The sequence below is a fragment of the Schistocerca nitens genome, chromosome 1 (assembly GCF_023898315.1).
Source record: "Schistocerca nitens isolate TAMUIC-IGC-003100 chromosome 1, iqSchNite1.1, whole genome shotgun sequence".
Lineage (NCBI taxonomy): Eukaryota > Metazoa > Arthropoda > Insecta > Orthoptera > Acrididae > Schistocerca > Schistocerca nitens.
In genome coordinates, this window is record NC_064614.1 from 13,797,670 (window position 1) to 13,810,306 (window position 12,637).

Consider the following 12,637-nt stretch of genomic DNA (forward strand, 5'->3'; position numbering starts at 1 on the left):
TCGGAGAGGGAGACCAAGAGATGAATGCACTAGGCAGATTCATAAGGATGTAGGTTGCAGTAAGTACTGGGAGATGAAGAAGCTTGCGCAGGATAGAGTAGCATGGAGAGCTTCTTCAAACCAGCCTCAGGACTGAAGACCACAACAACAACAACAACACAAGAGAAACAAATAATTCCCTAGTCCGCCCAGTTATCACATACAGGTCAGAGGTATGGATGTTGATGGAACACGATAAAAATGCACTAAGAACCATTGAGTGGAAAATACTACGCAAAATCTATGGGCCAGTAAGGGAGGAAGAAGGCTGGAGAATACACTACAATGCCGAATTACAAGAGTTAATATAAGGTAGGGACATAGTAAAATTTGTGAAATCACAGTGAATATGATGACTAGGACACTGGGAGAGAATGGCAGAGGAGAAAATTCTAAAGAAAATTATGAAAGTTGTGATCCATTCGGCTAGGTGAAAAGAGAAATCTAGAAGAAGGTGTATCAACAACATAATAATGGATCTCACCAGTATGGGAGTCCGGGGGTAGAAAAGAGCATCAAATAACCGAGAAGTGTGGAGGAAGATTGTTGAAGAAGCGAAGGCTCATCAAGGGCTGTAGCACTACTGGAAGAGGAGGAGGAGGAGGAGGAGAAGAAGAAGAAGAAAAGGAAAGAGAAAGGAATGTCATTTGTTCTCCTGCATGACCTGTCCCAAGATCTCAAGGATGGAATTTCCAGTATTTATTCATCTCAGTGTATCTGCCTGCCTGCCTCACTTACCTCCCTCCTCCTCTTTTCTCTCTACAACTGAAAATTTATAAGCAACATTCTCTGCTCCACTCTTTCCTGTCTAGAATGTATAATTACTGTTTATTATGTTAAACAATATTATGAGGAGGGTAGGCAGCTACTCACCATAAAGGTGACATGTTGATTTACAGGCAGGCAAAATGAAAAGAATGTTACATAGTGAGCTTTTAGCCAAACACACACACGTGCGCGCGCACATGCTCTCTCTGGCCTCTATTCCCAGACTGCTGTCTGGACAGAGCAGCTAGCCATACTGGCGAAGTGTGCGTGAGGTGTGCCTGCTTGTGCAAACGTGTGTGTGTCTCCTCTCAATTCAGAAGGAGTCTTTGACCAAAATCTCTGTGTGTAACTGTCTTTTTGATGTGGATGTCTGCATCTCAACGTGTTGTCTTTATGATGAGTGGCAATCTATCCTTCCCATAATATTGTTGATATTCCATCCTACACTTTCCATTGTTTATTATTTTAATAGTTCTTGTACTTGTCGTGTGCAGCTATTTTATTTCATATAACCTTCCTACTTTGAATGTGTGGTTTTTTGACATTGTTAAGTGTTAATGTTACATCACTTTATTTATTTAGTTACTTGTTGCTTCTTGTGCCTACTCGACCATATTGTATACTGCATAGCAAAATTGTGCACATACAAAGTAGAAAGATTAAAATCTTAATGAGACCATGAACAACATTACTGGGAGGGTCAGATCAACTCCTACTCAGTGGTTGCCTGTTCTGTCCAATAACACTATCTTAAATCTCAGAAGAAAAGCTGTCAGTATGCAAATTCTTGAGGTGACAAACTCCTGTGAGAAATCTGTTCTAAGTCACCGAGAAGTGGAGTGGACATCCATTCCAGAACATCCAATTAATTGAAACACAATGAAGAAGGTTGCAGGATTTGACCTTTCCTATCTCGAATGCTTGAAACTCAACTGTAGTCGAATGGGGCGGTGGTATGGAGCGACATGTAGAATTAATGGGATTATTATGAAACAGCTGCATGTAACTCTTGGCATGGAGAAACCATTAGTAAAACATATTGTGCAGGACTTCCCACTCCAAATGTTTAAAAGAGATCTGAGAGATCAGTGTGAAGCGCTGCCATCTACTTGTCAAATTTAAGTGTTGATCTGTGAAAACATAGTGCAAATGTCCAGCTATCCAGGTAGCTGCTTTTTAGACCTGAGGTGTTCAGGTCTGTATTGCCACCTCTCAAAATTCCCATTAAAAGTAAAACACTGTGCTATCAGAACCATTACAACCTAGATTTTTTTGTAGTGTCTTAAGATAATGGCAAGCATCAGGTGGTTCCTTCAACAGAACCATGCTGAATTCCTTCTTCCAACCTTAACAGATCTTGCTACAGTTTCTCTCTCTCTCTCTCTCTCTCTCTCTCTCTCTCTCTCTCTCTCTCTCTCTGACAAATTTGTACATAAGGAAAAATATAACATATGACTGCCATGTCCCAATGAATAGTAAATGTACAAAAATGACATTTGCCTTTCAGTTCCAAAGAAGATGACACCTGGGTCTGAAAGGGAGAGCCAAGATTCTACCTTCCACTGCAATTTACAGTGAGTACTTAAAAATTCAAATTCCTCTGTTTGTGTATGTTGCATATACCAAAAAACTGCTTGTTCAGTCTTGCCGTGGCCATGGGAGTGTACATTTCTGTGTGTGTGTGTGTGTGTGTGTGTGTGTGTGTGTGTGTGTGTGTGTGTGTGTGCGCACTTCTGCTTGAAAAAGAACTAGTCTCGAAAGCTAGTATGAATGCTGATTTCTGTGCTCCACACATCAATCCGCTATAGGTGAGTGGTTGTCTTTCTGTTATTTTACGTTTTGCTTCATCCAGGTATTTCCATATTTGTTACAGACTGGTTTTACTTAGAAGAATGAATGGATAGCTCAATCAATTAAAACACCTAAAAGTGGTTTCAGCTGAAATACATGGTTCAACTGACATAACACAGCAGGCTGGTTTCTTGTGAAAAGAAAGAATGAATATTTCAGTCAATATGCAAAACTAAAATGGACTTTGTCAATGGTTTTCATTCGGTTATTCCCACAGACTGATTTCAATCAAAAAATGAATGGGTGAATTGTTTAACTGGTACATAAAACCACAACTGAAAGAGTTTATTGTTTCCCAACAACCAGCTGAATTGATATTTTCATTCAGTTGTTCCTGTCATTAGTTAGGGCCAGAGTTAAATTTCTGTTGAAGGCAAATTTTTTGCTGAAAAGAAAACAGTATCTACTTGTGAAATGGCAGGCACAATGCTACACTGCCATTGTTGCCCAAATTTAAGTAGAATTTTAGTATGTAGAGCTCCAGTCACACCTTTCTTCGAACAGTCATCACCTCAACAAGAAATAGTCAGCATGCAGTCATATTAAATATACACTATGTGATCAAAAGTATGACACCTGGTTGAAAATGACTTAAAAGTTCGTGGCACTCTCCATCGATAATGCCGGAATTCAATATGGTGTTGGCCCACCCTTAGCCTTGATGACAGCTTCCCCTCTAGCAGGCATATGTTCAATCAGGTGCTGGAACTTTTCTTGGGGAATGGCAGTCCATTCTTCATGGAGTGCTGCTCTGAGGAGAGGTATTGATGTCGGTCGGTGAGGCCTGGCACGAAGTCAGCATTCCAAAACATCCCAAAGGTGTTCTATAGGATGCAGGTCAGGACTCTGTGCTGGCCAGTCCATTACAGGGATGTTACTGTCATGTAACCACTCTGCCACAAGCTGTGCATTATGAACAGGTGCTCGATTGTGTTGAAAGACACAATCGCCATCCTCGAGTTGCTCTTCAACTGTGGGAAGCAAGAACGTGCTTAAAACATCAGTGTTGGCCTGTGCTGTGATAGTGCCATACAAAACAACAAGGGGTGCAAGCCCCCTCCATGAAAAACAAGATCACTCCATAACACCCACTGTCTCCAAATTTTACTGTTGGCACTACACACGCTCGCATTTGCCATACCCACATCCTGCCATAAGATCGCCACATTGTGTACTGTGATTTGTCACTCCCTACAACATTTGTCCACTGTTCGATCGTCCAATAATTACGCTCCTTACACCAAGTGAGGCGTTGTTCCATATTTACCAGCTTGATGTTTGGCTTATGAGCAGCCGCTTGATCATGAAATTCAAATTTTCTCACCTTCCGCCAAAATGTCGTAGTACTTGCAGTGGATCCTGATGCAGTTTGGAATTCCTGTGTGATGGTCTGGATAGAATTCTGCCTATTACACATCACGACTATCTTCAACTGTCGGCGGTCTCTGTCACTCGACAGTACATGTCCAGTTCACTATCACATCAGAAACAGTGGAACTAGGGATGTTCAGGAGTGTGGAAATCTTACATACAGACGTACGACACAAGTGACACCGGTCACCTGACCACATTCGAAGTCCGTGAGTTCTGCAGAGTGCCCCTTCTGCTCTCTCACGATGTCTAATGACTACTGAGGTTTCTGATATGGAGTACCTGGCAGTAGGTGGCAGCACAATGCACCTAATATGAAAAACATATGTTTTTGGGTGTGTCCGGATACTTTTGATCACATAGTGTAGTTGTAAATAAATTACATTGTAGCCCACTTACAAAAAAATATTACTTTCTTTTATCTGTTTTTACAAAAAGATTCCTACACACTCTGAAATACAAATAAGATAGTTCTGAAAGTCTGATAATAATGCTTCATATTTCTGCACTTAAACCAATTTAAAGAATTGATCAGTTTACAGTAAACTGAGGTGACAAAAGTCATGGGACAGGGAAATGTCCATATAAAGACACTCATAGTATTGTGCACACAAGGTATAAAAGCGTTCCAATACATCCCAAAGGTGTTCTATAGGATGCCCAGAAAAAAAGAGGAGGAAAAAAAACTACCAAATCCAATGCTAAATTTTATTAGAAATGGCATGCACTTCTCTCATCCAGTTCCTTGTTCTTGTTCTCTCTTCTCCTCCCGTCGTCTCAAGTTCCTTCATTGTGGCAGATAGTGGTGCCAAACAAATTCAGATTGTAGAAAATTTGGCAATTACTGGACCTGCAAACAACTAATGGTGAAAACAAAACAGGGTTGCCACAAGTTCTGGAAATCAGGGAATTTCAAACTTGTCAGGGAAATTTGGAAAAAAAACCCACATTGGAAAATCACTTTTCTGTCTCAGTAGACGAAATGGTTTGTTTACCGAGATGTTATGCATCATCGCTGGCTGGGCACAGCTGAGAACGTGTGTTCCTTGCTTCTTCCCTTCATACCACTCCCCTCAACTTGCAGCCAGTGCTGCCACCACTTCTTACCACTAGCCAAGCAACTGCTGCTGACGAGTGGCAGGGAGGTGTGAGGAGTGGTTTGTATGGATCTGATTCTCAGAGTGACTGAGTGACTGTATGCTGTCGTTATCTCACAACGGATTTGATCAAAAATTTATTTACAAGTGTGAGATTGTCTTTTCTGCTTGCCTGACTGCGGCTCAGTGATCATCTTCACGATGAGTTGCAACCTATCCTCATTAGTACTGACTCTCAGAGCCTTTGCACAAGTCATCTGCTTCACGGATTGATCACCGCAGTCTCATTTCATCAGCACGGTGTCTGTGACACGTGAATAGCTGGCGACACGAGTGGACTTCCACGACGGGCCAAAATCGCAGGCCGTTCCTGCGGGTATTTCTAACGGGTGGGGCCTGCTGATCTGAAGACCACTGTTTCCCACTAGTGTATAGGCTCTACCCATTAGATCTAGTCTCAGCGATCTGCTTGCAGGTAGAGTCTGATTGTGTGTGGCGTAATGTGATGGATTTTCGTGGTTAATTCAGGGACCCAGGACTACAGTGCACCTCGGCGGGCCAGAGGCCACAGATGATAGATTTCAGGAATTGTGACTGCCTCACTGCCAGCACGGTGAACAGTGCAGTGTTTTATAGGCATTTTATTTATTCTAGTACATTTTGGCACTTCAAAAATAATTTTTATATTAGAAAGTAGAGACGATAAGAAGAAGACAAATGTGGCAGTCACTATGTACTAATATATTTCTTGAAAGAAATTTTACACAATACCTGTAAAATAATAGATATAATACAGGAAATGTGAATTTTTGTCGCACTCAGGGGAGAAATATGGTAGTCCTTACATTTTTTGTCAACTTATGTCTCTCCTTATCCTTGAGATCCCAAAATTTGTCAGGGAAAAATGCTAAAATGTGTCTGGAAATTAGGGAAATATCACGGAATTGCACTTGGGGAAACGTGTGGCAACCCTGCAAAAGAAACAAAAAGAAGGGAAAAAAAACCACTTTTATTGAGCTTGTCAAACACATGGTGGACAACAATCAATACAAGATTATTTTCTGCCGGCCACTGTGGCCGAGCGGTTCTAGGCGCTTCAATCCGGAGCCGCGCGCCTGCTGCTGTCGCAGGTTTGAATCCTGCCTTGGACATGGATGTGTGTGATGTCCTTAGGTTAGTTAGGTTTAAGTAGTTCTAAGTCTAGGGGACTGATGACCTCAGATGTTGAGTCCCATAGTGCTCAGAGCCATTTGAAGATTATTTTCCTTATCTTAGCCTGTTCATTACCTGGAGTTCCTGTATTCCTGTCCATAGTTGCTTTGACATGTACCTTCATTTAATTTATAGAATATCTTTCCATAAGCATTTTGTACTTTTGTATTTCTTACTTTTTCCTCAATAATCTATCCTCTTTGACTCCACTCTCGTCTGCCTAGTGGTTGCCCACACAAACATACTTATTGAAAAAACAAGAAACATTAGTACTAGTTCATCATTACAAAATGAGGACAATGGAATGTAGTCGAATTAAGTCGGGTGATGCTGAGCGAATTAGATTAGGAAATGAGACACTTAAAGTAGTAAATGAGTTTTGCTATTTGGGGAGCAAAATAACTGATGATGCACATTGTCTATCCACTATACTCCTATTGATCTCTGGACCACCTTCCATCTTTCACAAAGAAAATAAGAGGATATCATACTCCTCCCTGAGACAATGTAACTCCCAGATTGTCAACAACAGAAGGCACAAATTCAGTAGAGAGAACATTGTAAGGGCACATTGGATAGTGGACACTGCAGATAATATTCAACTCTCCTTGATGCAACCAAAACACACAACATGAATTTGATCTTATCAGTCTCAGAAATTCTTACATACACAACATAATCATGAAAAATGTCTCCAGAGATAGTGTGGGAATTCTAAGCACTAAAGATTGGCACTGCTCATCTCAAGAATTTTGCTTTTGTTATCCCAATTTCTCTGACTATGTTCGCATGCACGATCTGCTGAACTCGCAGTGGCCTATTGTAAAAAGAGAGAAACTTGCAACACGGCATCTTTTCATGACCAGAATTGGAGTCTGCTATCTGAAATCGCCTTATTTATGCGCCCAAATTGCTTCAAGAATTATTTTTTAAATGTGTTCAGCACAGTCCTAGCTGTGGCCTACTGTAGTGGGGTCCGTTACAGATTTTGAATTTAACTCGACCACTATCAAAATACAGCAAAAGCCACATCTCATCATCATGTCAGATTAAGGACGTCTATCGCAATGTGAGCAAACAGGTCCTTGGCTTTAAAAATCATTTGAAGAAAGATTGGATGTCTGAGCGTAAATGGAATTTGATCAGCTGTAGGAAGGAGATTAAGGCAAAATTAAATACAAGTAAAACAATACAACAGAAAACTCAAATGCAAGCTGAGTATGCAGCTACAGACTCTCAAATAAAGAGGAGTGTGAGGAATGATAAGAGAAAGTGGATGGATGAGCAAGCTCTGGGAGCAGGGACTGCTGCAGCAAGGGATGATGCAAAAGAACTGTACTGCATCACTAGAATGTTATCCAAAATAGGTTTCAACGAGAACAGAGCTGTGAAAAGCAAGGAGGGTCGACTGTTGATGACAGAAGAAGACGAACTCAGAAGATGGAGAGAACATTTTTCTGAAGTCTTAAACAGAGAGCAACCTGAAGAGAGAGAGAGAGAGAGAGAGAGAGAGAGAGAGAGAGAGGCAATAGAATTTTCCAGATGCCAGTGACAGAATCAATGTAAACACACCAACTAAGACTGGAAGTAAAATAGCTCTCAAACAGATAAAGAATGGGAAGGCTTCAGGATTGGGTAATATTGCACTCGAGGTTTTAAGTTCCATCTTTTATTTCCTTTCAAAATGTGTAAAGTCCATATTGTACATAAGCGATCTTAGGCCTAATTTTTCGGGTATACAGGTTTTGAGTTTTAACATTAGTTTAAGTGCATTATGGTAATATATTAATAGTATACACGTATATTAGAACATGAGTGACTCTTGTGATCTGTAGTTAATAGAGTATTACTGTTATTGCCTAGATAAATTTTGTAATAATAATGTTAACAACCATGAGCGAGAAGTGTTTGAGCTGCCGTAGAAAACTTAGTTCTGTGGGGCTGTTGTGACAAATGGTTACATTGGGGGCAGTGTAGTGGTATTGGAATTGGGGAAGTAAATGAGTCTCTTCCCTGGTATTGCAGAATATGTCAAGGAATAGGAAATTAGCTGAACAGGAAGGGAAGGTTAGAGCCCTTAAGGCTGAACTGGATAGTGCTAGGGAGGAACTGATGAGGTTAAGGGGGGAGAACAGCAAAGACAGGTGGGAAGTGGTAGCAAGGAAAAGGGGCCACAGAAAGAGAACAATATCTGACAGTTTTTGTCATTGGCACAAACAATAGATTTGCCTTGCTACCTCAGTTAACTAAGGAAGAGGCTCAGGTAGATGTAAGTGTAGTCAGCACTCAACAGACTTTCACCAGGAAACCAACTGTTAAAAAAAAAAGTAGAAACTAGGAGGAAAGTTCTGTTAGTAGTAGCCATGGAAGAGGTGTGGGACAGACCTTTCAGGGAAAATTACATGACAAGTACCAGGTCACAAGTTTTTTCAAGCCCAGTGATAGAGAATGTAGGATCATTGTGCGTGGGTTTACAAAGCAGGACCATATTGTGATAGTGGATGGAGCAGGAAAGAGTATTGATAGGGATCAGGGCTACAATATTGTGGCCTGGAAAAAACAACATCTGCAACAAACCATAAAAATGTTGCCTCGGTTCCTGCTTTCATGTGGTATAATCGACCCCAACTGAACAGCTCTGTCGGGAGGGTCAATACGGAGCTACATAAGCTGCTTTGGGTGGCTACTTTGTCAGATATAGGTTTGATTCCTGTTGATGGTATTGGTAGGTAGGACTTCACAAGACATGGCCTGCATCTCAGTAGGAAAGAGGAGGGTAAATTGGATGGGATGATAGCAAAATCTGGGGTGGAGGGGGGGGGGGGGGCACTGAAACTCATGGGGATACCTCATTTTTAGGCTAAGATCAGTGTCCAATAATTCAACATTGAATGAAATTAACCTTAATGAGAAGCTCAGACAGGCACATACAAGAGATGTTAAAATATCACATGATTCTCATAAAAGTACAGTGACAAATAATGTTTGCATAGTGCATCAGAATATCAGAGGATTAAAAAACAAAGTAGATAAGTTTCTTGTTTGTTTCGAATATTTAGAAACTGAGGGTGAATTAGATGTACTACGCCTGTCTGAACATCATATAGTCACAGATAAGGAAAATGTAAATGTAGGTGGATACAAGCTTTCAGCACATGTAAGTAGAGACACTATGGTGCAAGGAGAAGTTGCTATATACGTTAAAAACTGTCATATTGTGAAACATTCAGAAGCTAAAAAAAATTGTCGAGCAACATATAGACACATGCGCGTGTGAGCTTAAATTAAACAATGGCATTTTTATAATTGTATCCGTAATAGGTCCCCATTGAGAAATTTTCAGCTGTTTTTGAAAAACTTGGACTTGCAGAGGGAAGGAAATTATTGTTTGTGGGGATTTCAATGCAGATTTTCTGAAAGATTCAGATAGAAAGCTTGACCTTGAAGTACTACTTGGTTCTTTCAATTTGACATCAGTTGTTGTTTTTCCTACTCAGGTGGTACAGGAAAGCAGCACACTGATAGATGTTTTTATAGACCAAGATAAATTTAATCAAATAAAAACTTTTCTTGTTAAGAATGGCCTATCTGATAATGAGGCACCGCTAGTTACATAATATGACATAGCTCCATACGGTAATGCAAATCAGTCCTCAAAAATAGTGCGTTCAGTTAACGATTTAACAACTGAAAATTTTAGGGAAAGCTTGCAACCGTTAGACTGGGATGAGCTGTATGAGGGACCTTATGCTAATTTAAAATTTAGCCTCTTTCATGATACCTTGTGAGTTTATTTGAAAACAGTTTCCTTAAGAAAACAGTGAAATATAATTGCAAGACAACATCTACGAAGCTGTGGCTTACTAAAGGGATAAAAATATCTTGTAAACAGGAAAGAATATGTATCTCATGGCTAGGAGGAGTAATGATCCAGAAAGAGTGAAACATAACAAAAACTACTGCACTGTATTAAGAAAAGTTATCAAAAATTCCAGAAGTATGCGCATTATGTCTGAGATTAGACATCTGATAGTAAAATAAAAAAAAATTGGTATGTTGTTAAAAGAGAAACAGGGCAACTGAGAGCACACAAAGACTGTATTTCTATGAAACTCAGTGAAAAGTTTGTCATCAAAAGTTCGGAAGTAGAAAACATTTTTAATAATCATTTTTAAGTCTTGTAGAGAAAATAAGATCCAGATGTTCATTAGAAAATGCAAGGCAGAATATGGAAGATTAAATACCTATGCAATTTGATGCAACTGAAATTAAACCCACTCTCTTACTGAAATTAGGAAAATAATAAATTCACTCAAAAGTGAAAGTTTACATAGAATTGATGGCATTTTCAACAGAGTACTAAAGGCTCGTCCCCAACAGATACGTAGGATTCGCAGCCACGTACGTAGTAGCTCACCGAAACTGAAATACACTATTGTTAAACCATTGCATAAAAAAGGGGATAGGTCTGATGCTGACAACTACCACCCAATCTCGCTCCTGACACCTTTATCCAAAATTCTTGAAAAAGTGATGTATTCAAGAGTAAAAATGAAGTACTAACAAAATGGCAACTCGATCTTTAGAAAGGCTATTCAAAGAAAATGCTATATATGCTTTCACTGATCAAATATTAAATGCTTTGAACAACCAAACATCAACAATTGGGATCTTTCTTGGCCTCTCAAAGGCTTTTGACTGTGTGGATCATGAAATTCTTGTGGATAAGGTTAAGTATTGTGGTACGAGTGGGACAGTGCACAAATGTTTAATTCATATTTAAGTGGAAGTATGCAGAAAGTTGAAATTAACAGTACAGATAGTCTGCAAAAATCAGCAGAGTCCTCTAACTGGGGAGGTATGAAGAATGATGCCCCAAAGGGTTCAATCTTGGACTCTTATTGTCATATATTAATGGGTTGCCACTCTGTGTTCGTGAAGATAAAAAGCTAATTCTTTTTGCTGATGATACATATATAGTAATCACACCCAACAAACAAGAATCAGCTGATGGAATTGTAAATAATGTCTTTCAGAATATTTAGTGGTTTTCTGCAAGTGGACTCTCACTAAATTTTGAGAAGATATAGTATATGCAGTTCTGTACAGTAAATGGCACAACACCATTGATAAATATAGACTTTAAACAGAAGTCTGTTGCTAAGGCAGAATATTCCAAATTTCTGGGTGTGTGCGTTGATGAGAAATTGAATTGGAAGTTATAAATTGATGATCTGCTGAAACAGTTAGGTTCAGCTTCTTATGCTATTAGGTTTATTGTGAAATTTGTTAATAAACATGTCAATAAATTAGCCTACTACGCCTGTTTACATTCACTGCTTTCACGTGGCACCATATTTTGGGGTATTTCATCATTAAGAGAAAAATATTCATTTATGAAATTTATTATTAATAACCCATCCCAATTCAAAAATAATAGCGAAGCGTATAGCTACAACACTTGAAGAAAGCGGTGAACTATGAGGCCACAAAAATCTTTGGTCATTTGCCAGATAGCATTAAAAGTCTGACAGACAGTCAACCAACATTTAAAAACAAAAGAATTTGTGAATGATAACTGCTTGTACTCAATAGATGAGCATTTAGGTATGAAGTAGTCACTGTGAAAAAAAATTATATTTTGTTAAGAAAACGTACGTTAAATTGACACGTTCCACGTTATTACTAAATGTCGTATACAGGAGTGCCGACTTATAAAAAATATGTGGGAGGGGGGGGCGTACTGGGGGCCTGGCCCCAGGAAATTTTCTAAATTTTAGATGAAAAATAGTGTTTTTTAAAGTTTTTATATAAGGATTTTAGAGTCATGTGATCAACGTTAGAACCCCCGAAAACTGGACTCTTGATAACTCAACACTCTGGGAAACTCGACAAGCCTGACACATTTTTTAGCTTTGAAAAAAGAAACCAAACATAAACACGCACGGGATTTTCGTAAAAAACTGATTTAATTTACAGTAATAATCATGCTTATAGACAATCACAGGGCAGTGAATATATAGCTCTGAAAAGACTGAAATTATATTGAAATAAATCCTAAACTATTGTTAAAAGAATAAAGTATAAAATATTGCTGTCGCACAGCGTTAGCACTTTGATGAATAAGTGAAATGACTAATTTAAGCTTACTTGAATAAGGCTCAGGGTTCATTAAATAAAAATAATATCTGAAAGTTAATGCTTTAATAGAGTTAATAATGTTAATACAGTATGCCCAATACTTTTCAGTCAAAAAGTATGTAAATATCGGGTTTTAATTCGGTCTAATAAGTAAGTAT

At 39.1% G+C, this 12,637-nt stretch overlaps 1 protein-coding gene across 3 annotated transcripts in view; it reads left to right on the plus strand.

Moving 5' to 3' along the window:
* The window catches only part of LOC126234437 (maternal embryonic leucine zipper kinase-like), a 444,148-nt gene that overhangs the window by 135,019 nt on the left and 296,492 nt on the right, over positions 1-12,637 (plus strand). For all 3 annotated transcript variants that reach the window (XM_049943147.1, XM_049943142.1, XM_049943136.1), the window contains exon 10: positions 2,315-2,381. In XM_049943147.1, coding sequence (XP_049799104.1) covers positions 2,315-2,381 — 67 coding nt within the window. The remainder of the gene's footprint in view (positions 1-2,314; positions 2,382-12,637) is intronic.